We start from the raw sequence: 27,898 nt of genomic DNA on the forward strand, positions 1-27,898 counted from the left end.
CGGATAAAATTCTCTCATGTACTTCTGACCATCATTGACACTCTTACAAAAGAGCTCTTTAATGAGTATTGGCACACAAATATTTCCCTAAAAGATAACGTAAAAAGAGTTGATAGCAGTTAGCTATTGGCATTTTAAAATGATTGCTATTTCCAGAAAACAACATTTCTCACCCAGAAGAACTGAATGTACTGATAATTGATACGTTGCTACCACCTGATCACTTCATCAAATTAGCTTAACATTTCTGTACATGAGGCTAAGAAAATTGATAAGAAAAGTGACAGAAAACAGGACATTAAAAATAATCCAGAGAAGAATTCTAAGTCTTTTCATAAGCAGCAGCTGTACGTGAGCTATACATTTCATCCACTATTTAATAGATTTTGCTGTAAAGCACATGTTATGAATTCTCTGCCATGGGCCTGCTAGGTCATTGTTTTATTTGCAGTTAGTAAAACGATATAAACTGAAAACTTGTTGCAACAAGCTGTATAAGTGAAAGCTATAAGGTGCTTAGTATAATTTGAGATTTTATAACCAGGAGAGTGGTCAAAACAAAATAAAACTGATTATAACAAAAATCTCATTAATTGTTCTTAATTACTGTGCCGATAAAACAATCCTTCCATTCCCCCTAATTGCATGACAATATTTCTAAACTGTATTAGTGTCATTAAGTTGTGAAACTTTCTTAGATAAGATATAGTGTTTTTTTAGAATATCCTCCCCCTAGAATCTATGATTACAATACATTTCGATTTTACTTTGCAATATAAAGCAAAAGGGTAAATTGTCAGTTTACATTTTTCCTGTTCATTCGTCCTCTAGATTATGGATTTTGAAATGATAGTAAACAACTTCTAAGTTTTTTGCTTTATTGGAATTCTCATTTTAGAGTGAATAATTTAAAAAATATTTAGATTCTTATATACTAAAATCTAGCTCAGTGGTAAAATAAAATTATGAAAAAGCACTTGACAGCATTATGGAAGTATTACCTTTTAAATTTAGTTTTGATTTAGATCTTTTACAAATACATTAAAAATCATGTTTTGGGTAATTAACGACTAAGGTGCAACAGTCAAAATTATTAGGAATGTTTGTATTGAAGAAAACTATTAATACCAAATCTTTAAAATTTATCTGACATCACATTCAGCCCTATGTGTTCAAATGCAGATAAAGGGTTATATTCTCTTTAGTCTATGGCAGATCTCATCAGCCACCAAGCTAAGCCTCAAATAGGGGTTATGACTTTCTTTACTATGTGCTCCTAAAACATAATATGTCTCTATTGAATGTGCAGCATGCTTAGAAGGAAAACTTAATTTCAGTTAAAAGCATGATGCTTTATCTGTTTTAATATGGTAGTTCAAATCATACCATATATAAATTGTCCTACAAAATATATATTTGATGATATGTCAAATGGAATGTTTTCCAGTTGATAGTGGTAGCCAAAGATGCTGAGAACTTAAAAGGTACATAATATAAAAAAACCTGCAAAATTCAAACGCTTAATTTTTAAATATACTATAAAGGTTCACCAAATCTAAAAATAATACTCTAATTGTATAAGGTTTCTTTTTAAGTAGTTGTTTTTAAAAAAATTATAAATAATCTTTATACTGTGCCACTCTGTCTTGTACTTCAAAGATAAGGAATATTGTCTTTATCACTATATAAATAACAAATAGTCCTTTAAAGGAGAGGTTGAGGAGAATAGGGGAGGAGAACTGTGGCTAATTTTCCCTGTTACTCTGTGCATTTATGGATATAAAGTTGAATATACCGTTTGCTTATGTCAGGGAGAACAGGCCATGTTCTGCTTTAGGAAATAATAAAAGTCCAGTTGCTCCTTTAATAAAGTTACTGTGCATTCAGCCCAGCTGAGTACAGAAGCATATAGTTAAGGCTATGTATATAATAAAGAGAAGAATAGAGGCAATTATTTGGATAAATCAGAAAAATACATTTTTAGAGAGCACTTTATTGATCTAAATATTTTTTCTTCCCATCATATTCTGATTTTACCACATAATAGCTCATTTTCCACTTCACTTCACTTGTGTGAAGTATTACACAGATAAGAAATTTTTATGGGATAAGAAATATCAATAATTTTATATTAAGTCACATCTGCTTTTCTGGGGTAAAATCAGTATTAATATACCCTTAGAAATCAATTGTCAAAGCACCTAATTCAGGGGAAAAAACTCAATTTTTTCTATTGTATGAAATGATCAAAAGGAGAAAACTTTTTTTTTTTTTTTTTTTTTTTTGGCTGAAGGATTTTTAGGCCAGTAAAATGACAGTTCAAGCACTTATCATACCCCCGGTGGCTATGAGAACAAACCTCCTTGGCTACATTCTCAGTTTTGATAATAGTGATAGGAATAAGCCAGACTTCAAGCAAAGAACAAAACATCTTGGAGACTGGCAGAAACACACATTGAATTTAGAGATAGCCATCTTTTCACTCCAAAGAGTACCTTATTAGAGGTTTAGAGCCATATTAAAATCCATCAAACTTATATATTCCTATCTGGCCACAGACGATTCATTCATATTTTCACTGGAACTAGCAAGTAATTTTGTATACTCTGTATAGTTCCTAAGAGTAAAAATTAGAGTTCATTGATTAACGAGCATAAAAACCAATGAACACTTTGAGAAGACACTGTAGAAATGTATGCTATATTAGAACCATTAATCTGTTCCAATAGAAAACCCCAATTTTTAGACAAGAAGGAAAAAAATCCAAGCCAAGTATGAGAAAAAGGAAACACCCACAGACAAATCTGTATCTTTTTTTGATAAACTGTCAAGGAAAATGAGAAAAGGGTGTGCAAAATAAAAACGAGTTTATGTTCTTAAAGTAAGAAAAGACTAGTACTTTTAAGTAATGTCACAGTTCTCTTAAGAGTTAATAAAAAGCTAAGGAAAAAATAAGTCCCACTATTTAAAACATCAATAACAGCAGGATTATCTGTCACTGATTTTCCTTCTTTCTTTTTTGTTTCGGGAATTATCTGATTAAAAGAAAGGGAAAAATAGTCTGCTAGCAGCTATTTATATTAAAACAAATGAAGGCACAAATTAGTAGGACTCCAGAGGCGATGAGTGAAGGCGTGGTGAGTATAAGGTGATTTTGGTATGAACAGAAACCCTGAAATACAGTTGAAGATCTGGTGCTATTTTGTGTTTACAGTTGCATACCTAAGTAACTAACTCAAATCAGGGATCCATAAAAATGTTTTCTTTCTTACTTTCTAGCAATAAAATATACTTATCAAAACTTGCTAGCTTATCTGTGCAAATGGATACTTATCACCAATGCAAAAAATATGTATGAAAATAAACCCTAAAAGACCTGCTTTTCATAATGTTCAAAAGGTCCTGTGTAGAGTCAGCTTCTGAAGAACCCTATAAAGATCTGATTTGGAGAGAGAGACCAAAATGTGGAATCCAAAGGAGATAAGGACAACCGTGCCTCTGTGGGAGGCACTTTTGAATTTGTTGACAGCTTAAATAGAATTTACTTTCTAATAGCTGATCACAGATAAGCTACTTGTCCTTAGGAAAATTTAGGGCCAATGGGCCTTGTTTTGACAGAAAACACCCTTGGATCTTATTCCAGAATCGTTCTTCATAAGTATATCCTACATATACGATTAAGCTAGATTAGCACTGACTCTAATAATTATATATGGTTTTAGGAAAAAAGGATACCACTGAAGTCACTGGATACAATATTCATTTTAGACTACCTCAGGAAGGAATTACATACATTTGTTCAATAATTATTAGTTTAAAATCTCTAAATATTGTTTTACATTTCTGCTTGTGAAAAAAAATGTCATCATGGTTGTATCTTCCTCCTAATCAAATATTCTAGAAGATGAGGTCATTCAAAACTAGACTGTGGAAAGAACGAGATTAAAAGCAGGGCATTGAGGTCACCAATTGCTGCTTTTGTCCCCCAGGTTTGTTTAAATACCTAAATATATCAGCAGCTGAAAATTATTCCACATCAGAAGCATCGTTGTCAGAAAGATGATAGTTACTTCCCTTCACCCGAATATATTCAATATATCTCCCTTCATCAGAATCTGAAGCGCCACATGTACATAACCTGTTATCAAAGAGTGATTCAATTTCCTCTAATTTTTTCCCTTTTGTCTCAGGAAGACAGCCATAGATGAAAAGGAGTCCCACACCAGCGAATCCAGCATAAAGGAAGAAGGCTCCTGCAATGGAAAATAGTACATATTTGTACGTACAGTCCTAGGTTGGAAAGAGTACTTGATTTTGACTTTTCTTTCTGGTCAATCGTGTAACTGTGGTCTGACATAGAATCAAAAAATAACTACCAGCCTGCTTTACTGCTTTATTGTTCTAGCTCTGTGAACATAATACAATTTATCTTTCTTTAAAGATTTTATTTATTTGACAGAGACATAGTGAGAGAGGGAACACAAGCAGGGGGAGTGGGAGAGGGAGAAGCAGGCTTCCCGCTGAGCAGGAAGCCCGATGCGGGGCTATCCCAGGATCATGACCTGAGCCTAAGGCAGACGCTTAATGACTGAGCCACCAGGCGCCCCCAATTTATCTTTCTAAGCTCAAGTCATGTAATGTCTAACTCAAGAAGAATGATAAACTGGGTTCAGACATAACTTCTGCTTTGAATCTCTCCTCACTTCCCTGGCTAGAGATCATTGTTCTCTCCTATGTACTTTTACAGCACTTTGCTGAGACCCCCCCCCCCCCATCATAATAAACAAGAAGTATAATTGGGTGCATGAATTTATGTCTGTCTTGTCTACTAGACTGCAGGCATTTTGAGGGAGAAATTTCTCATTTATCTTGTATTTCTGAAACCACATACAGTGATGCCACTGAATTCATGACTCAGCTAAGTACATGGCAACTGTTATCTTTCCAATCTCTCATGCCCAAAGTCTAGGAGTCAACTTTGACTTTCTTACTGTCCTGCCCAATATCCAATCTGTCAGGAGATCCTCTTGGATCTACCTTCAAAATACCAGAAATGACCACTTTTCGCCATTCCACTGGCATCTCTAGTTTAAGGGCCATCCTCTCTCATCTGAACTATTGCAGGAGTCTTTTAATTAGTCCCCTTGTTCCTTTTCTTAGACCACTAAGGTCCCTTTTTGTTTTTGGTCCGTAGCACTTCTCATCATCTGACATACTATAAAGCTTATTGTTTTGTTTCCCTTGACAAGAATGTAAGTCCCACGAGGTCAGAGAATTTTGTTTTGCTGTAACACTATGCATGCCAATGCAGCATAAATAAAAAGACCTTAGTAGTACCTGGTTGTGTTTTCTAAGTGTCAATGCAGCAAGCCTAGATGGATGAGATAGATGTGACTTGTGTATATCCTCTACATATTTCCAAGATGGTCTTTCCTTTATAATAATAGAATTCTCAATTTAAATATAAGACCCTAACTACAGTGGAGTTCCTGCCTAATTTGAGGCCTTAAATCCAGATCATCGTGGTGAAGGAAGATGACAAACTAATATAACAAATGACTGCAGAAAGGCTATCAATCAGTTTGGGAGTTGGAAGGTCTGGGTTTAAATCTTTCTGTCTGACTTCCAGTCATTTAACCTACTCTCTGTGCCTCAGTTTCCATGTCAAGGAAAAAAAAAAGATGGTTTCTCAGCTTCTGTTTAATTTATAATTCTATAAATTTTATAACCCAAATCAGGAGCAGGTAGAGAGATGGTTATGAGGTGCTTGAGAGGGAGATGTGCTCTTCTGTTTCAGTGTCAAAACTGATCTCCTCGAGGCCTGAGTTGGCTTGTTTGTATTTGGGTTCCCAATGCCTAGAATGGCACCTGACACACTGGAGGGTCTGGAAATAAATGTGCTCTTATTGACTGCCAGATGGAATACTCTGGGTAAACAGATTTGAAATAAAGGGCTAAACTAGACAACATAAAGACATATTTCAAAATTAGGCTTTAAGCAAAATTAATATTTCTCTGTTCTTTTGAATCATTACAGAATAGGAAAGACAGTATTAATACTACTTTCTCTTTTTTTAGAGAGAGAGCAGGCACATGTGTGAGTGGAGGGGCAGACGGTGAGGGAAGAGAATCTCAAGCAGACTCCCCGTTGAGTGTGGAGCCCAATGCAGGGCCTGATCCCATGAGCCTGAGATCATGACCTGAGCCAAAACCATCGGACATTCAACCGACTGAGTTACCCAGGCGCCCCAAAACTACTTTCTTAAAGACATGCCTATAAGCAGCCATTTCAGGAATATCCACAGAAACATTTCTTGGGAAGGCTCAAGGAAAACTATGGAGGAAAAATGCTGCTGAACTGGCCACCTGGAAGAATCTGCTCTGGAATGAGGAGGAGTTACGAGAAAAGAAGTGAAAAAGAGGTATAAATAATGTGATTTTGAGGAAATGACTAAATCGTGACATAGTTTGTTAGATTAAATCATCAGAAGCCATACAACTCTTAAGGAGCTGGGCTGGTATAAATCATTCTCAGTTTAAAAATACAACTCCATTTACAAATGTAGGGGTCCCTTTATTTCATTTGTTTGGTTCATGTTCAACAGACCTATTTTTTACGTCTTCTACTTGGTAAATAACCAGAAAACAGTACTAGGTCACCGGGGATGCATGACCGAGTGTTACAGTGAGAGATGGGGATCATGGCTCTGCAGAGTGTGGATCGGAAAGTCACAGAGTGAGGCAGGCAGACTCCTGGGAGAGTTTCTTAAATTCTCGTGACCTTGGTTTCCTCATCTGTCTAATGGGGAAAATAACTGCTGCCCTGCCCAACTGCTAAGAACAGAAATAATGTATGTTACATGCCTGTTAGAATTCTGGAGGTTGGTTACCCAAAAAAGGGATAGCGTTATCAAATTCAACTAAATGATTAAGGAAGAAGGTTGCTATTAGAATAGAATGACATTAGTAGGACTTAAAACTTGGGAAAGTTTTCATGAAAAAGGTGATACCGACAAGCTAGGTCTTGGATAATGTGGGGATTTAGGGAAAAAAATGAAAGGAGATAAAGTACTGTGTTTGATTACAGAGAAGTGAAATTTGTGGGAAGAGAAATGGGATCTTTAGCAGGAAGGGACAAAGAAAGGATGGTAATCATGATGATAACACAGAAAAAATAAGTGCAGATGGTAAAACATTTTAGACTAAATCAATCAGGCTGCTAAACTCCAAAATCTCTTAACAGAGCAAACTAGGTTTGGCTTTATAAAATACAATCATGTTTCACAATTTAGGAACAGTGGCATAAAGAAAAATAACAAATCAAATCTATCAGTCCTCAACCCCTACAGTTAAAAACAATTAGATGGATTAAAGATTCTTAAAGGCGTGGCTTTGCTTGTGACCCAGATTCCCAAGCCAAACAACATCAAGAAAATCCTATTAAAATAAAAGACCCTTTTATAGAATCTAAAGAGCGCAAAGCAGGCAAATACCAAAACTTCTTAAGGGTGCTCCACTGGTGAGAGCTGTGGTTCAGCCCCAGAGGCAGGAGCCAGCAGGGGGGCGCTGTGACCTGCTCTAAGTAATGGCCAGGTCAGTTACGTAAACTTACTTATTTCTCCTTGGAATGAAAGTGGAAAAAAAAAAAAAAAAAAAAAGTCTGTAAACGAGTCTGTCAGGATTGTTAAGTGCATATATTCCTAAGCTTTATTCTGAAGAAAATAAATCTTATTAGAGTCCTATATTAAGTTTCAGATTTAACACAAATATTTAATTGAATTATATAGAATGAGGAATCAAAGATCATGTGTGACTGAATTTCAGTATCTCAGTACAGGAACTTTGATACACTGCTTTCCAAGGGATCTATATAGTAGATTTGGTATTTAGTACTCACAGTGCTATACATAAATTGGTATACTGGTGACAGTTTTTAGTAATAAACATTAGTGAATGGGGTCCAAGGCAGACCTTTCTAAGCTATACTGCTTAGAAAGGAAACAAAATTTGAGGTTTTATGAAATAAGAAAGGAGGAAATAAAAGACCTGCATACTTCAAGAGAGATACTTCAGTATGGTATATGTTTGTTAAATCAGGAATAGAAACATGTATGTTACATAAACCAGTAACATGTAGATTAAAATTCAAATCCAAAAACAGGGAAAAAACTTCACCTGAACGTAAATATTGTTCCACTACTAGCAAGCAGTAGACCTAATGGACCAGTGTGCTGACATAACAGAAGCTTGGCTTAATGCAAAGCAAAAAGCTGCTTCTAACTGGATATATATATAGTTTTTAAATTATATTTTATTAAATTATATTTTATTAAAATATTTAATATTTTATGGGGCGCCTGGATGGCTCAGTCGTTAAGCCTCTGCCTTTGGCTCAGGTCATGGTCCCGGGGTCCTGGGATCGAGCCCCGCGTCGGGCTCCTGCTCAGCGGGAAGCCTGCTTCTCCCTCTCCCACTGTGTCTCTCTCTGAAAAATAAAAAAAATCTTTAAAAAAAAAAAAAAAAAAAAAAAATTATTTAATATTTTATATTATTTTGTATCATATATAAAAATGTTTATATTTATATATTATATACTTAAATGGAAGTGCAGTTGACACAATTTACATTAGTTTCAGGTGTGCAACATAGTGATTCCACAACTCTGTACCTTATGCTGTGCTCACAAGTATAGCTACCATCTGTCACCATACAGCACAATTACAGTACCATTGACCATATGCCCTATGCTGTACTTTTCTTTTCTTTTTTTTTTTTTTTTAAAGATTTTATTTATTTGACAGAGAGAGAACACAAGCAGGGGAGTGGGAGAGAGAGAAGCAGGCTTCCCACGGAGCAGGGAGCCTGATGTAGGGCTCAATCCCAGGACCCCGGGATCATGTCCTGATCTGAAGGCAGCCTCTTAACTACTGCCCCCCCCAGGCCCCCCCCCCCCCCATGCTGTACTTGTCATCTCCCTGACTTATTCATTCCATTACTGAAAGCCTGTACCTCCTACCAATCATTTTGCCCATCCCCCCCATTCCCCACCCCTCTGGCAACCGCCAGTTTGTTCTAATTGGATATTTTTTTTTTTTTTTTTTAAAGATTTTATTTATTTATTTGAGAGAGAGAGAATGAGAGACAGAGAGCATGAGAGGGAGGAGGGTCAGAGGGAGAAGCAGACTCCCCGCCGAGCAGGGAGCCCGATGCGGGACTCGATCCTGGGACTCCAGGATCATGACCTGAGCCGAAGGCAGTCGCTTAACCAACTGAGCCACCCAGGTGCCCTAATTGGATATTTCTGAAAGAAGCCTGGCTATGCCCCATTTAAATTTTACTTCTGTTGCCTCATGTTGTTTCGGGCAGCATAAATTTGAGAGGAGCTTTGGTAACAAAAGCCTTGCCTTGTAGACTTTTGGTCTATGACTTAATAAAAAATACTTTCTCAGGATGTTAATCTATATTTAGGTCTTTAAATATTTAAGAATTTTCCAAAACAAAAAAATTAAGCATTCTCAAGAATTAGCAAATATGGGTAAGTATTTATTGTGTAAAATTTATGTTCTCCAAAAGAAAGCTTTAATTGCCAATGGATTAAAACTGAATATACAAAATACATATCCAGTTTCAAATGCCAGTGTATTAAGTTTTTTAATAAAATGTTTCTAAATTTCTCAATGTTCATTGGGAGAAACAAAGAGTTTTATAAAGATAATAAAAATAAATACCAATACAGGATGTTCAGAAGAGAGAGGAGGATTAGATTCGTATAATGTTTCCTCATATTCAAAATTCTTCTGCATATTTATTCATTTGACAGACACTTCTGAGTGCTTATCACATGAACAGGATGCCCTGGAAGGCATTGGGAATATAATGGTGAACAAGGCATAAGTCCTGGCCTGAGCTCCAAACATTTATGGTCCAACTGTGAGGGGTGTGCGATGGGGAAGGGACCAGAGAATGGCATAAGCAAGAGACACTCCATATACATACAGAGACTTACGGGGAGAGTAGAATAAAAACCTCACATTTCATCTTTTAGAATCCTATAAACTATAAACTCATAATGAAGAAATTCTGTTGCTAAAGAGAAAATCTTGTCATTTTAGTAAAGTTTCATTTTAGAAGTTTTTTCCTGACTCAGCCACTTCCTAATACTGTTTTGAGTTATGGTCCACACATTTCCGCTGTCAGGTTTATGCTTCAGGCAGTGGTGGGTGCTGCTCTGAGTGGACGCTGAAATTAATATGCCGTGGCCTGAACAGCACAGATGACATAGTGGAAGGCATAAATCACAGCACGACCTTTGGGGGATCTCCTTAGACATGACTCCATCTCCGTCATGAGACATCTTCAAGCATTAGCCCTTACATTCCCTGCCTGCATCCTTTCTGCCATTTTCTCGTTTTATGTTTCTTCATTAAACTAAAAGCACGCTGTGAAGATTTCCAACTGGGGAGATAGCTGGGAGAGAGATGTTTGGGTTGGAAGGTGGGAGAAGGCTATAAAGCACTGAAGGACAAGAAGCAACGCTGCTTAGGAAAGGAGAATTCCTTTTATCTTTTCCAAGTACATTTTCATGGCCTTTGGGGAATGAGAGACCCACATAGAGATTACTTATAATAGCAAAAATATAACCACTATACTTTTAAACACAAATGATAGCATATATAAAAAAAGGAGGAAAAATAAAAATGAAACTATAGATGGGAATAATAATCTCTTACCATAGTATGTAAGATACTCTGCTGTGTGTAAAAATGTCAGTGAAACCAGAACGTTGAAAATCCAATTTATTCCAGATGAACATGCATTTCCTGTACTTCTTCCCCAAAGGGGATATATTTCAGAATTCACAGTCCAAGGCATTGGTCCCATTCCTGAGAAAAACATAAAACTAAAAATTTCAGTAAAATAGTTTATAAGGAATTTGAAAAAGAGTAGTTTGTCCTCTAAAAAGAGACACTTTAAATTAAACACAACAACACAAAGCCTTTGTTTACCAGGTGCGAAGAAAACAAGATATAAAATAAGGCCCAGAAGTGCAGTCCAGGAGTATGGCGTAGGGCAGAAATTGTAAGCCCAAAATACTTCTTCTGTTTTAAATTTGGTTTCATTCTCACATCTGAAAAATAATGCAATATAAGTATTAATGTTTTAGGGTATAGTTGCAGAAATTCAATGTGCTTATCTTGGAAATATCTGAAGGTTCCTTAATATTGTTAAGGAAAAGGGTCCAAGATGTTTTTCTTGAAAAAAAATTAAGATTTAAGTATACAGTATTCGCTGTAAAGCTCACATAGAACATCTTAGATCTGAATATAACTCAAGAGAAAAACAAAGAAATATACTGTGTGTACAACTCAACAGCAAAAAAACAATCCAATTAAAAAATGGTCAGGGGGGATGCACCTGATTGAGCGTCTGATTCTTGGTTTCGGCTCAGGTCATGATCTCAGGGTCCTGAGATTGAGCCATGCAAGTCAGGCTCCGTGCTCAGTGAGATTCTTTCTCCCTGTCCCTGTCCCCTCCCCACTCTCTCTCACTAAAAATAAATAAAATAAATGGTCAGCGGATCTAAATGGACATTTTCCTAAAGGAGACATATAGATGACAGGTACACGAAAAGGTGTTCAACATCATTAATCATCAGGGAAATACAAATCAAAAGCACAATAAAATATCACCTCCCACCTGTTAGAATGGCTACCATCAAAAAGATGAATAACAAGTGTTGGTGGGGATGTAGAGAATGAGGAACCCTTATGCACTCCTGATGAGAATGTATATTGGTGCAGCCACTATGGAAAACAGGATGGAGGTTCCTCAAAAAATTAAAAACAAAATTACCATAAGATTTGGCAATCCAATTTCTGGGTATTTATCTGAAGAAAACGAAAACACTAACTCAAAAGATATATCCACCCGCATGTTCACTGCAGCATTATTTACAATAGGACATGAAAGTAACCTGAGTGTCCACTGATGGATGAATGGATAAAGAAAATGTGTGTACACACACACACACACAAATATTATTCAGCCTTAAAAAAAGGAATTTTTGCCATTTTTAACAATATGGATGGACCTTGAGGGCATTATGCTACGTGGAATAATACCATATGATCTTATATGTGCAATCTAAACAAAAATACTGAGCTATGGTCATAGATACAGAGAACAGATTTGTGGTTGCTGGGGAACGGAGTTTGGAGAATTGAAATGGGTCAAAAGGTACAAACTTCCAGTTAAAAAATAAGTCATGGAAGGTATTGAACTGCATGGCCACTACAGTTAATAATACTGCATTGCATGTTTGAAAGTTGCTAAGAGAGTAGGTCTTAAAAGGTCTCATGACAAGAAACATTTGTAAATAATGTATGATGATGGACGTTTAATGCCAAATCATGTTGTCCACCTGAAACTAATACAATGTTATAGGTTAATTACATCTCAATGAAAAAACCACATTGTGTTTTATACCCACTTCATATAAGTCAGACATGATTTCCAGTTAGTCCTCAAAAGCTATAGTAACACTTTAAGACTGCCGAGAGTCTGTCGTGGTAGAAAGACCTTAGAATTTGCAGTCAGGACAAGATTCAAGTTCCCAAACCAGATTCTTTTTTTTTTTTCATCTGTAAAATGGGGATAATACCTTAAGGATTAGAAGGGTCCCTTGTAAACAGGTGATGGCATAGATGTGGGGAGGGAACAGTGCTTGTATCTGATCCCAACTAACACTTTCCCTTCCTGCCGTGTGTCCTTGCTTCTGTCTCAGTCACTCCTTAGTGACTTTGCCTTCTAGTTCTATTGTCAAGCAAAGTCTCCTCTGGTCTTAGATTGACTCTCAAGTTAAACTTCCAATTCTTTACCTTAATTGAAACTGGAATTGCCCATGAAGACACAACCAGCCTCACAAACATTCTTGCCCTCATTGTCATTTTTAGACTAGTGTTCTGCCTCTATCAACCTCTGATGTTTGAACCTTAACATTTAAGCCCTGTCCTTGCTGGTCTGTTTATGACCTCCATCATCATAACACCCCACCTTGTCTTCCTGAGTTGAGTGCCTGGTCAGTCATATCCTCTACCCCCTCACATCCTCTGCCACAGCTGTTTATTTTTACTTCTGGCCCATATAATACTTTGGCTTAATAGTTCTTTATTTAGCCTCTGAAATTGCAAGAGGGCATTTTGCTTGATTTGGAACTATTTTACTTCAAGTTCTCAGCATTCCTTTTCTGGTAACAAGCATTTTATTTCCTAATTTCTGATAACTTCCTCCACACCCAAATCACAATCTTTAGATTCTAAACTCCCCTCAGCTTTCACTTAACCTCATCACTCAGTGTAGACCATGCCAATACTCTGCCGGTCTCTAGAATCCATCTTTCCTTCCTCCATGCTTATCTGCCATCCTCACGATGTCAGTTTCCAACCATGCACAGTACCATTTAACTGCCTTCAATTACCACTGGGCTAAACTTTGCTCAACTGTTGCATCAATTAATTAAAATATGTACTATCTTCTAGTACTGAAATCTTTCCCTCTTTCTCACTACTATGAACTTGGGTCCTTCTTTAAGAAGAAAATGGAGGACGTTCAATTTGAACACCCTCAATTTTACTCTCTTGAACCTCTTGTTTTTCTGCATTTTCTTTCAGGGCTCTTCTCCTACACCTCCATTAGTAACATGTCTCTTGCCTTTTCTAAGGACCTGTACCTCCTTCTCCTTCTGTCTCTGCTGGGGTCACGTTCCATCAGCAGTCTGTCTCTTTCTGCCATTTTCAGTTTTTTCTGACATGAGCCTTCCCTTCTGTTTATGACACACAAGCTTGCTGCTACTCAACTGTTCAACCCCTCTCGTATTACACTACTAGTTCATCTGCAATTACAGAGGAATTTATACTGGTGAACTCTTCATCCTTACAACCTACTCTTTCCTTCCTAGGCCAGCTCCCCTGTCCACCCATAGGCCAGCTAACTCTGACTCACTCAGGCTCTGTTTTCCTGAATCTACTCACCCAAAAGTTAGACCTTCTAACCGCCAAATTCATTTATCTTGCCTTGATTTTGAGGTTCTTTGATTACTTTCTGGTACTTGATATTGCTGACAGACCTTTTGTCTTCTTTTTCCCCTTTGCTTTTTACAGTTATATCTTCATCTTCTCCCTCTGATATATATGTCTTCATTGCTTTTTAAAGTGTCTCTTCCTCCCCTCAACCTCTAAAAGTGTGCTTTAAGGTTCTATTGTGGGGTCTGTCCCTTGTCTCTTAAACATCTCATCTAATTAAATTTTTTTTTTAAAAGATTTTATTTATTTGACAGAGACATAATTTTAATTAAATTTTTAAAAGAAAGGAAGACTGCCACATGCAGTGCCTCACTGGGATGTGTCTGGAGTCTTGAATCTTGACTACCCTACATTCTCCTACAAATTGAACTTGAGAGCTCGTTTGGAGGTTCTGACAGGTGCACAGCTTCTCATATACCCTTGATGGAAGAACAATATCTGGGAAGGTCATCCTCTTTGAGTGTACAGCTACAGGAGAGATGCACATGGAAGGGTGAGGAAGGGGACACATGTCTAGCCGCCAAATCAGCCAAATCAACCGTGGCGATCAGTGGGGTGACATATCACTGCTAGATCACCCTCATACCCATCTCATCTAATTTTAGAGATTGATAGTTTCCACATGGATGCTCCCTGATAGTTTATTCTTTTTTCTTATGCTCCATTGATGGAATTTAGGTACCTGCTGAATTATCCACTATTATCACAGGCTGTTGGAACATTAACTGTGTAATGCATACTGAGTGCTTAGCACACTGCTCGGCATGTAGTGTATGCACAGTAAGTATTAGTGTAATAGTGCCTCTCGTGACATTTTTGTTTTCGATACCACCACCACTCCCTGAGTTGAAATGGGTTAAACTCTTGCAGTTATCTTCAATATTTTCTTACCCATCTTTCTTAAAATCCTCTATACTTTTAAGTCCAATTAAAGAAGAGTGGCTAAGACTATGAGCTCTGGGACTGACATCCTATGTTCAAATCTAGGTTGGGACACCCAGATTTGAAGCTGGGATATTTGTGACCTACGTACTTAACTTTCAAAGCCTGTGTGCTCATCTGTGAAATAAGGATTTTCCTGGCACCTACCTCATACAGTTATTTTGAGGCTTACATGAGACGATGTATGCAAAGAACTTCACAGGATGTGGGTAAGAATTCATAATTATATTGCCTAGACATAGTTTCTTGAATCTGCCTTTTCTGTTTGCGTTAATACCGCTCCAGTTCAGACAGTTTGTCTCATCAACTGCATTTGTCTCCTTGGCAGACTCTGGAGTAGTCTCTCCGTGATCCATTTCCTGATACTCATCCTCTTCTCTAGTCCTCTCTCCTTGAGTGTGGGAGTAACCTGTGACTTGTTTCTAACAGAACGTGGCTGAAGTGACAGGACGTATGTGATTATGTAAGCTGCTCCGTGGAAGTCTCTCACTCCATTGCTGGCTTTGAAAAAGTAAGCTGGTACGTGATGGGATGCCAGTGTTGGGATGCTCATGGGAGGGACTGAGAGAAGTCTTTAGGAGCTGGGGGTAGCCTTTGATTGACAGCAAGAAACTGAAGTCCTTGGTACAAAAGTTACCGAATTCGGCTAACAAGATCTTCCTTAGCTGAGCCTCAGAAACAACCACAGCCCAAGTGAACACTCTGTAGCCTCGTGAGACCCTAGGCAGGGGGCCTAGCTAAGCTGTGCTTGGACTGCTGGCCCACGGAAACTGGGGTGTAATTAATGTGTGTTGTTTTAAGTAAGTATGTGGCAGTATTACTGTAGCAGCAATAGCAAATAAATATAGTCTAATGATTTTCCCTGCGTCTGGCATTCCTTTCTTCAAACTACCGCCCCACCAAGTTGAGCTCTCGAAAGCACTGCTCTGGCCACCTCCCTGCTCAAAAACCTTCAGCCCCCTTATCCCAACTGCCTATAAAATGGGGCCTCCAAAATTTGGCTGCAGCCTACCTTGTATCTTATACTCCTGTATACAGTCCTTTTCTCCAAGTAATTATACTACTAATTTTTTGAACCAACTTTCCAGCCCCGGGATGTTCTATTCATGCCATTTCCTCTAACTGAAGGCAAACTCTCACTCTTGATCTCCACTGTCACAGTCTAGCTCGGCCTTCAAGGTGAGTACAGATGCCACCCACTCACCTACCTGAAATACTCTGTTCTCTCAATGGATTTCCATTTTCCTCACTTACTTCCTCATTATCATATACGTGCTCTGAAATGTCCTATCTATATATCCTCCCTCTTTTACTGTCCTGGACTCCCATCCGAGGCAGCACAGCACAAAGGTTAAGATCTAGAGTTAGGCTGCACGGTTTTGTATCTAGGTTCTGTTACTTACCAGCTGTGTAACTTTGGGCAAATTAGTCAACCTCTTTGTACCTTGGTTTTCTAATCTATATAAAGTCCCTAATAAACTTGTTACAAAGATTATATACAGTTGTAATTGCATGGCACGAAGAAAGTGATTTAAGTGTATGCCAAAAGAATAGCCAGTTTTGTATCCTCCACCTGCCTTTTCTTAAATCTCCACCTCTAGTTCATACTAGTATTCTCTATGGACATAAATGAAGCCTTCACACTGAACTGTGAGTAGAAAACAGCATTAGAAATCCCCTGATCAATATCTTCCATCTTCATTCCTCACCAAATAGTCTTTTGAATTATATAAGAAAGGGGACAGGGAGGCAGAGGGAGAGAGCGAGAGAGAGGAGTGAAAAAGACAAGCAGGCAGGTTTCTGGGGAGGGAAATGCTTACATATACTCAAATCACTAAAATTCACTGAAAAATTCTATTCTCCATTTTCATTCATTATTATCAAAGTCACTTGCAGGATCTCTTTTGCTGGAACAACGGAAAGCAGCATATTTTAGGGTGAGCTCTGTGCTTGGTTGGGTGTAGCTTTTCACTGTTTGGCCATGCACGTTTATGTGCGTAAAAGGGCGAGTAACTCCTCGTCATCCTCATGCTGATTTTAGGAAAGCGCCACAGGCTCTGACTTGGCAGAGTTACACACTCAGCAGTACGCAGACCACTAATGACTAAGATGGTGACATCACCTGACCTTTAGAATATAAACACTGGAAATCCCAACTAAAAGATAAAAATGTATATTCCAAATGTTATTGCAAAATACCCTCATTGTTTTCCTGGTTGAGTGACTGCGGGTGGAAGAACAGAATGCTCCAGAGAAAGAACAAAAAATACTTTGACATCAGTGTGCGGGCTGGGATTAGAAAAAGCCATGCTCTTTGACGGGACACCTCACCACATTCTAGAGCAAAAACCAGAAAACGGACGACGATACCGGGAGCTGTGCAGAGAGGCTGCTGCAGCGGAAAGAGCTGCAGAATCATGCAAGCAGGCAAGACAGGTCTCACTTTGCCAGAGACAGAGGACTACTCGAGTGAGCGAGCGAGCGAGCGACAGGACGAACACCTGCCATGCAGACCATAAACGATCAGTTCGCTGTTCCAGCCGCGGAGCCCACAGTGCTGCCTTTAATAACGCTTCTAGAAATTAACAGCTCTCTTCCAAGGTGGAACAGTTCTCCCTTGCCTACTCAACACCCACTCTAACACCAGTTCAGATGTAGAGCTATTCTGCCTATTGTGTGTGTGTGACCTCTCTATCAGATATCCAGAGAAATAACCAAAGGAACTAAGCACTACAACTGCTCTTGCCCCAATTAACCATAAGCAATTTGTTCTGTGCTTCCTACACAGCACATGCTTTTCTATTGCTCCTTTAATCACGATGAAATGAACTGCTTCATGTTCATAGGTGGGGGATGCTAGAAAATACAACCTGTATTTAAAATGCAAAACTTCAAATTTTATTTAGCCAATCTTAATTGTTGAGAAACCAAGAGAACTCTGCCCCCGTCCCAGAGTTTACAAAAAGATGTAGGGTTTTGGAGAAGGGAAAAGAAAGCTTGCTAGGGTTTGCCTGCCACATCTACCATTCTACTGAGTTTACTGCACGTAAATTCATTACTGGGAAGTGGGAGTGAAGCATGATTTCATCTCTAGTTCCTGATGTAGGTCTGTGATTTCTTTGAAGAACATCATTAAGCTATCACCTCAAAACAAAATAGACACCCCAAAGGGTGAACTTTAATAGTTCTTTATCGATAGGAATTTATGATCTGATTACACAGTCTGAGCATGGTGGTGGAGAGGTACCTAGAAAAGGATAGAGTATCTCCCCAGGGAAGGACACCTTTGCTCTTGTCTGAAGAGAAATAAACATAATGCCAATCACTCAGAGGGCCAGGATGATGTAAATTTATAAGCAACCAAAGCCATGGTTTTTGGTTTCAACTTTTGAACATTCCCATCAAAGCAACAGGAAAAGTTACTGTTAGAAACTTGACTCATTACTTCTCATTTTAATTTCTGTTCACTAGCATAATTCCTACATGATAATCTAACATGAAATAAACTTGTCAAGGGTGGCAACAGAGCATTTAAATTTTTTTAAAAAAAGATTTATTTTAGAGAGTGAGAGCGAGCAAGCAAGCAGGGGGAGAGGCAGAGGGAAAGAATCTCAAGCAGACTCTCTGCTGAGCATGAAGCCCAACACGGGGCTCGATCTCACGACCCTGAGATCATGACCTGAGCCTAAACCAAGAGTTGGATGCTCAACATACTGAGCCACCCAGGCGCCCCAGTATAGCATTTAAATTCTAACATACGTACAGTTGAATAATTTTAGAAAAGTATGGCTCCCTAGCTTGTAGCATGCAGACCAGGTTGAAGATCTTGGCTTCAGATGATTTTCTATTGTCTACCTTTTATTGTTCCTGTTTTTTTGTTTTACAATTTTCCTACAGAGGACTGTCACATAAAGACAAGTTGAAAAAAATCATTGATTATCTTTTGTTAATTATCATTTTCTGGTAAAAAGAAAATCTTTAGAATTATTGAGACAAATCATAGACATGGGTAAATTTTATTAGCATTAGATATTTGGAGCTAAAGCCTCTTTTTAAATGAATGAAGTTTTATTTATATGTAAGTCGTGGTATCTAAACTATTTACCAGGATGTTGGCTAACTTATATATCCTGAGTATGGGAAATAGATGGAAAGAATATGAGTGGGCAACCAGATGAAAATAATACTTAAAGCTATACAGATACAATGATACTGGTATAGTCTCTAATTCTGGTAAGAATTTAAATTGGTATAATTTCCTTTTGGAATGAAATCTGGCAATTTGGACATAAGAATATTCATATCCAAATATTCATGACCTAACGTCTCATTTCTAAAATTTATTCTTAGGAAATTATCTGAATGGAAACATTATATGCTGAAAGATATATTTCACTATACTTTTATTTATCACAGGCTTAACACAGATGAAAATTAGAAATAATAAAGATATCTGCAGTGGAGGGTAGTTAAGTGAATTAAAATAATTTTTATTTATTTATTTATTTTTTAAAGATTTTATTTATTTATTTGAGACAGAGAGAATGAGAGAGAGAGAGCACATGAGAGGGGGGGAGGGTCAGAGGGAGAAGCAGGCTCCCTGCCGAGCAGGGAGCCCAATGCGGGACTCGATCCAGGGACTCCAGGATCATGACCTGAGCCGAAGGCAGTCGCTTAACCAACTGAGCCACCCAGGCGCCCTAAAATAATTTTTAAAAGTAAGTTAGACTAAACTACAAAGATTTGAAGTTTAAGTCTTAGATCTAACTTAGGTTACTTTCATTTTGGTATCAAACGAACAGTACAGTGATTGTACAATCAATAGAAGTGGATGTGGTTCCCTGTTGCCTCTCCAGATCCTCCCAGACTTGTCCCCTGAAGTTCTGGGGTCAATGTAAAAAATATGCCAGAAGAGCCCTGTACTCTGCCTTGGGGAGGAGGGTCCACATTAGCGTTCAGAGTTCAACCCCGTTTCTGTCTAAGAAAAATTCCCTACTTTAAAGAAAATACTTCATCATTCTTTTTCCTACTGCATCATTACACCAACAGCAAGCCTGGCCATGGTCTACTTTGTAAAGGTTACCTGGAAACATGGAAAATACCATGAACTTGGCAGTGCAGGAATATCAAACTACAAAATATTATCTATGATACAAGGTTACAGGAGAGTAAATGGAAATGTGGAAAACGGGGCGGGGGGGAAGGAAATCTATTATGATGATGATGATTTTCACTTTTGAATTTATAGTTGTGATAATGTCCCTGTGACAAGACGGGAGCAACTTTAAGAATTCACAGACCACTAGTCCTGGGCCTCTTTTTCCATTGTTTTGTTTCACTCTAAATTTTTTCCTGTAGTAAAGGCAAGCATTAGAGTTAAAGTTATTGGTCATTCTCTGGCTTCCACTGGCACTGAAAGGAAGGGAAATCTTGCTTTTGAATTACAAGTCTTCTCCATCACGCCGTTCCTTCATATTGCCCCAAAGGCCTCCAGGCTCCGGTTTCCATATTTATACTTGGCTGTCACCACACGGCCTCCCTTCTCAGGAGCCTAACGGCGCCTGCCTCTGTTCACAGCTCGGGAGTCCTCCCCCACGCAAGTGGTCACGCTCTGCCCCACGAACGGCTTGCCTGGCTCTATGTTAGATACCAACAGCCTTGGCACACGGTAGATGCTTTATACTAGAGAATGACTTGACGAATGGTTTATGTTCCCTCTCTCTGGAAGTCAGAATATGACCTATTTGAACAGGATAGAGCAATACAGAAGTGGAAAGACTCAGAGAAGAGGGTAAACAGAGGCCGTAAGAAGGATCATATAGTTGACAGTGATGGGGGGGTGCAGAAGAGAGAGGCGAAGGGCAGACCACCACCAGTGTGATGCACAGTAGTCTAGATCTTCTTTCTAACTTTGTTCTCTTACTTTTCTGTGTAACTTCACCATAAAACTTCCATTAACCAGGAAATCTGGTGTGTCTGTTCCTCTCAACATGGAAAGTTATTAACAGAATGGCTAAAGTCTAACATAAGAGTACTGATCCTGATTCTGCATCTATAAAATCCCACAGGTCCTCAAAAGAATGTATCATAATGGCCATACAGTTCCATTCTTGCAATAAGATTTTTTTAAATATTGAAAATATGGTATAAAATATTAAGATAACTTTTCCCCATACAGTCACTGTGGGAGATGCTACCCTATTCCAACTATGCTGTACTCTGTTGCTCATATATTTTCTGGAATTCCTTTCGGAATCACATTCAGAATCTGCTTCTTTGTCATTCAAGAAAACCGTCATTTTTTTTTTTCCATTTTCTACTTTGGGCTCTCTTCCTCCTTTCTTTTATTTCTTGCCATTATGAGCCAATCATATGAGGATCCGTGAAGTACTGGGTAAAAAGGAGAGACTGAACCAAATGGGATGAAGGTGGGGAAACAGTGTAATCGAAGTAATAGCAACAAACTCAGCATAATAAGTTCATTTGTTTGTCATGGGCTCCAGAGCCATGAGAAATGTGGGATGCTGCTAAATGGGCTGGTGCTGCAGGCACACTGCTCCCATCAGTGGTACTTAAATTGAAAGGCACTTGTGAGATCTTAAATGATGTCTAATACCTGGCACAATGTATATACTTATTTGTTAAATAAATGAGTAAATAAATGAAAAAAGGCTTAATTCAGTAGAGTCGATTTTGCTGATTGCTACTGGTTTCATAACTCAATAACCATTTATAATTAAAAACATTTTTTCAAAGATGATACTTTAGTAAATGAAATTAATAATACAATTTATCATGAGACAGGGTTAGGATTGGCTCTTGTGTGATGATGCTATGGTAAGGATCTCATGATGGTGAATTATACCATCCCTCTCAAGTTCGAATTCAATTCAGAGACCAGAGGTTTTCCCACCCTTCAGGCTTTGCTCTCCTGCCTGACTTCTTTTGCTCTCCTGCATGTCTTGGGGACCTTTCTCCAGGAAGGACACAGTACCTCTCTCTTTCTCCTTCCTGCCCTAGGGCTTGATAGACCACTATAACGTAGTACATTTTACACATAAACAACGTTCCATATTTTTTAAGCAAAACGATAAAAATACTTTTATTAATTTTAAGCTGATCTTTGGTCATCTGATACCAATCTCTCCACGATGCTGTATTAGAGAAGACATATTTGCCACTGAAATTTTAAATTTTAAGAATTTATCTCTACTGAATTTAAAAAGTTATTGCCTATGATGATATCAGACAGACATACTTCCTTACATAAGCATAATGAAATCTGTCTGTATCATCCCAAGCTGTGAGAACTTCACAACAGTGCTCTGGGCTCATTTTCTTTCCACCGCGAGAGTTCCTGCACAGTACCCCCGCGCGTTTTAATTTGCAGGTGCATGGGAATGAATGTAGCTGATTTCTCGCGGTTGGCTATCTTGATGCAAACAATGGTATAATTTGTTTCTTGGATTCTTTTCAATCCATTCTACAGCTGCCTTCCATCAAGTGTGAGTTCTATGGCTTCTTTCTGAAAGCTGTGCTCCCAACAGAAATGTCCTTGAGTAGCAGTAAATCTTCACTTGAGGAAGTTGACTAATATTTGTATGGAGTTTTACCATACACGAAACACCTTAATATACGTTAACTCATTTAATTCCCATAATAATCCAAAACAACAGCATTGATAGTTTCATTCTGCGTATGCGACAAAGTCTTTTTAAAATGCTGACTCTCCCAAGATTACACAGAAGAGGTAGCATTTGAAACCCAGTCTTCTCGGTTTCTTTCTCCTTCAACATAATCATCCTACCAGTTCATGTATATATGAAAACCTCTTTCTTGAGGTGCCTTATTTTTTTTATGGAATATAAATACAAAAAGAAGATATGAAAACTCTGCTTGAAATCTCCCCTAAGTCAGTGTTCTTCCTTAATGTCAGTAGTGAAATCACTCAATCTCTATTCAAAATGAGAATAAAATGCCTCCCAAAGAGCATGAGGAATTAAAATGAGTAGCACCTTGGCAAATTTGAGCTCTGTGTCTTGTATATTCTCTTCTGACTTGGTATCCATTCTGCCCCAATGCACAAAACAATAATCAGGACAGAAAGGATGCTGATATGAGCCAGGAGTTAAAATATCACAAAACAATCTCAATAACTAGATAACTCATTTGAGGGCAGTGATGTCAACACTACAAATGTATTGCAAGGAGAACAATCATTCCAATACAACAAGATGGCAGTGTTAAGCAGTCTTTAAATAATACATCCTCTAAAACACAGAACTACATAATGACTTTCTCTGATAGAGTCCTTGGTAAGGAAGTAAAAAAAAAGTTTCCCCAGAAAGTTGCTTAGAGGATGAAAATGTGCATGGAATGTCTCAGAGATTACTTAAAAAAGAAACTGTGCCATCAGTTATTGACATAAGAATTTTGTAAATAATGAGGAGATGGAGTCATTATTAGAAAAAACTATAAACCGTAAGGCAGTTTCGCATTATTTTATCTCAAATTACTGCTAAAGTGAAAACGTAATCATTTCATAAATTAAGCATTTTAATGGCAATTGCCTTTTTTCTTACTTTCTGATTTGTATAGAGACTTCTGAAACACTTTACTGATTCCCAGGAATGAAACAAACCTATAAAACGGAAATGTGTCTCGATTGTTCTAAATCAAAGCTGGGTTTTCTGCCATTTGCAAAGGTGAACGCATAGTTTAACAGGTCCTTTAACGTCCACCCTGTCCTTCCTTCTCCTGTGTTCCTGGCACTGGAGCAAACAAAGCAAATCGTGTCACACCCACCTTCAGGCTCCTCACCCTAAAACCAGCCCTGGCTTCACACCAGGAGGGTCCCTGCAAGGTCTGCCCCCTGCTCCAGCCTTACCCAGCCTGTCCTCCACCTCACCTACCATCACCCCTGCTCCCACAGGCTAGCACAGTGACAAGCACACAGTTGGTGCTCAGTAAATATTTGTTACATGCATCAATCACTTTCACCACTTGACAGTGTAACAAGAAAATACTGCCTCGTGATTCTGAAATTCCTTTATTTCCAAAGCAATTTTATGTAAGGAGAGAATGAATTAGTGTAATATGTTCTTTCTTCTTCGTATGAATTTTTGTGATTTTGTTAGTTTATAGCAGGTATTTAAAGTTTTTAACTCCAAGTAATCATTCCTTTAATTATTATTTCAACAAATAAATGTTTGTTGTATTCTAGGCATGAGAATAAGTATTAGAATAGATGAATTTAAATATTCATTCATTCCATCACTTAACAGTAATTTACTACAAGCTCAGTGTCAATTAAATTATTAGAAGAACAGCCAAAAAGAAATGAGCAGGTGAGAAGTTTTCATCTTTCCTAACACACACACAAACACCCACACCCAAAGAAGAGAAGATTAGTGGGGATCTGTGGTATTTTTCTTCACACTGCTTTTATTACAAAGTACGTTGAAAAAACCTTGTGTTCACCTTGGGTCGAAGTTTTCCCAGAGGGTCCCTGAAGTTGGTAATATGCCTCAAAGTTCTATCCCTTAAAGGAAAGGGGGTCCTGAAGCATCTGAAATGCACACTGTAGGAAGATACTGGCATATACAGAGATAACACAAAATCAGAGGTGACCGGTCCTTGGGGATGGTTAGATCAGTCTGGCTGCCCTAATCACAACAGAGAAAACCCAGAATCATGGAATTTTAGGAGCTGGGAAAACTTCAGACAGAGTATTAAATCTGGGCTCAACCTTGGTGAGTGATCATTCTTTGTACTCTATCCTATGTGGAGTGGGGGGATGGCGCCAAAGGTTAAATACTTTATCTAAATCCTCTCTCTCTGGTAATATGTACAAAGAGTATTTTCCCCAGAAGAAAGTGCTGATCAAATTTGAGATTTCAGTAAATGGCCTACTTTGAGCTTTTTTGGGTCCCATTTGCCTTTGTTCTTGGCATGGTGCCTGTAATAGCCAAAACATTTTTATATGAATCAAATCATAGCCACAAATTTTCTGTAAATGTTTTTTTTTTTAAAAAAGATAAAATTGTAATGTAAAACAGTGATGTTAAAGCGAACCTTTGATTCGGATATCAGGAGTTAATCTGGTTAAAAGTTTCAGAAGAAAAGGAGTTGGACTGGGTAAAGGGCCAGTTTGGTACAGAGGTTAACAGCACAAGTTTTGCAGGAGAATAGACCTAGGTTTGAATTCTGGTCAACCACTTGCTAGTTTCCACCAAGGACCGTAAGTAAGTGATTTAAGCTAACTGAGGCTTACTATCTTCATTTAAAAATGCTTAGCATGTAATAAAGCTATTATTATGAAAACAACAGTAATTGTTGTTGCTATTAGTAAAACACATGTATTCTGCAGGTGTGGGCACCAGAGACAGGAATATTTTTTTCTTGTGTAAAGTTCTATACATTACAGTATTCCCTTGTGGATATGATGTGTTTCCTATAGAAGAAGGAAATATCATCTGGATTCCTAGGATTTTTTTTTTTTCCTTCCCAGCTCATTTATTTATCCCAGTCACAGTCTTTTTGTTAATCTCTTTATAGCATTTTGATATACTACTATACTTTGATATACTTCCTTCCTCTTTAGTCTTTACTGAAACAAGTTTTCTCTTCATGCAATCATGAATAAACTTATTCTTTTTATACAGTAATGTATAAGCATTATCTTCTGGAACATTATAAATTTTAGGATGAAAATGAATAAACAGCAAGGGTAAGAGACAAGAGAAGGTGGCCTGTGAATAAATGAATACATCACGATGCAAGGTGAATGGAAATAGTTGGGAGACTTAGCTTAGATTTTCTTACTGTCAAAAAATCAAAAAGGGCAAATGCACCAAGCTTGTGGATGATAAATTGCTATTTGTTAGCCATGAATCCATCAAGAGAGGAAGGGAATGATCACATTACAAGTTTTACTGGTACTAAGATAACACACATGATACTCTTAATTCTATCATAGAAATCTGGACCAAGTACGAGGATCTATCCTAAGAAAAACTACATAGAAATAAAAATAATACTCAATTACACATATTTGCTGGAGTACATATGCAAAAATATTCTACTCCTAGGAGACTTATGTACATTCAAATAGATGAATTATGACTTTCTGTATGTCCAAAAGAATTAGGAACCATCTGAAACTTCCCTAAAAATACTCAAACTTGCCTGTTTAATAAAGGGAAATTTCACTAAAGTGGAGTAAAGGGGCTAGAAGGGCGAGCCATACCATTCAACATCAATTACAGGCCCCAACAGGAAAAGATGCACATCAAATCAACAAGAAATCAACCACTACAAGTCAGCCAATGAGAAACTCATCAGTCACCCTGAACTCTTGCTCTTCCTCCATCTCCAATGGACTTTCATTCAAAACAACTACTCCCAAATTCCTCCTCTTTAAAATAACATTCCTCTCTTCTGTTAGATTTGCCTGTGGTTTTGCCTTAGCCTGTATGTCCCGAATTGCAATTCTCTGTTATTCCTGAATAAACCCAGTTTTTTGCTGGTAATTTTTACTTTTCAAGTTATGATAGTGATACATGCTGTTTATATTTTTAATAAGCACAATTAACAGAACACTGATTTAAGTAGCTGACAATCAAAACTGCCCTGCGACCTAAGTTTCCAAATTCCAACTCCTCATCTGCATGTACCCTATCATCATGAAATACATTATTTTAGTATACTTTTTTGAGTTCCTTCCCCATACATATTTAAAAATCTAGTTTGCGTGTGTGTGCAAATAAAATTAGGTTCATGCCATAGTTGTTTTAGAGACTGTTTTAATTTATTAAAGTTTGTCATACATATAAAGAATTTGTAAAATAGGTACACTATAAACTACAACAAGAAGATAACCACCCGTATACTCACCAACCAGTTTAAAAACTACATTATTATTAGACTTTAGAAGCTGTCTATAGACCACTTTTTGATTGCATGCCTCCCTTGGTCCCATAGATAATCACCATCATTAATTGTGTTAATTATGTCCTTGTCTTTCTCTGTTGTGATGCTATTTATATATGCATTCCTAAAAAATGCATTGCTTGATTATGCCTGATACTGAATTTGACATAGTGGAATACTGTATGCTTTCTTTCAGGACTTGCTTCTTTCCTGAAAATTACGCTTTTGAGATTCACCCATGTTGCTAGCCTTTAGCTATACTTCATTTTCAGTGTGCTACGCTATATACCTGTATGAATGTACTTTATCCTATTGTTGTTTACAGTTTTTAAAACTTATATGTAATGCTCTAGGAACATATTTTTAACATATCTCCTGGTATATGTGTGTGAGAGTTTGTTAAGTACAGAGAAATGGAATGTTGGATCACAGGTTATGTGCACGGCCAACTATCGACAACACAAACTGTCTAAAGGAGTTGGGTCCATCTAGATTCTCACCATCAGTAGGTAAGAGAGAACTCTGCACTGCAACCTTGCCAGCTTTATTTTTTTCACATCTGCTAATTTGGTAGATGAAAATGGTACTCCATTGTAGTTCTGTTTTTTTTTTTTTTTTTTTTTTTAAAGATTTTATTTATTTATTTGACAGAGAGAGACACAGCAAGAGAGGAAACACAAGCAGGGGGAGTGGGAGAGGGAGAAGCAGGCTTCCCGCCGAGCAGGGAGCCCAATGCGGGGCTCGATCCCAGGACCCCGGGATCATGACCTGAGCCGAAGGCGGACGCTTAAGGACTGAGCCACCCAGGCGCCCCTCTCCATTATAGTTCTAATTTGCATTTTCTTGATTAACCAAGAGCCTGAGCCTCTTTTTTATATGTGTATTGGCCATTCGAATATCTGCGTTTATAAAGTGCTCTGCTCTTTTGCATTTTCCAACTGGAT

At 37.8% G+C, this 27,898-nt stretch overlaps 1 protein-coding gene across 1 annotated transcript in view; it reads right to left on the reverse strand.

Moving 5' to 3' along the window:
• Positions 1–2,240: 2,240 nt before the first annotated feature.
• The window catches only part of SLC2A13 (solute carrier family 2 member 13), a 361,603-nt gene continuing 335,945 nt past the window's right edge, over positions 2,241–27,898 (reverse strand). Inside the window, exons 8-10 of the mRNA XM_032432696.1 lie at positions 11,007–11,128; positions 10,731–10,883; positions 2,241–4,253 (exon numbers count right to left, since the gene is read on the reverse strand). Coding sequence (XP_032288587.1) covers positions 4,027–4,253; positions 10,731–10,883; positions 11,007–11,128 — 502 coding nt within the window. The 3' untranslated portion in view covers positions 2,241–4,026. The remainder of the gene's footprint in view (positions 4,254–10,730; positions 10,884–11,006; positions 11,129–27,898) is intronic.

The sequence above is a fragment of the Phoca vitulina genome, unplaced genomic scaffold (genome assembly GCF_004348235.1).
Source record: "Phoca vitulina isolate PV1807 unplaced genomic scaffold, GSC_HSeal_1.0 scaffold49, whole genome shotgun sequence".
NCBI classification, from domain to species: domain Eukaryota; kingdom Metazoa; phylum Chordata; class Mammalia; order Carnivora; family Phocidae; genus Phoca; species Phoca vitulina.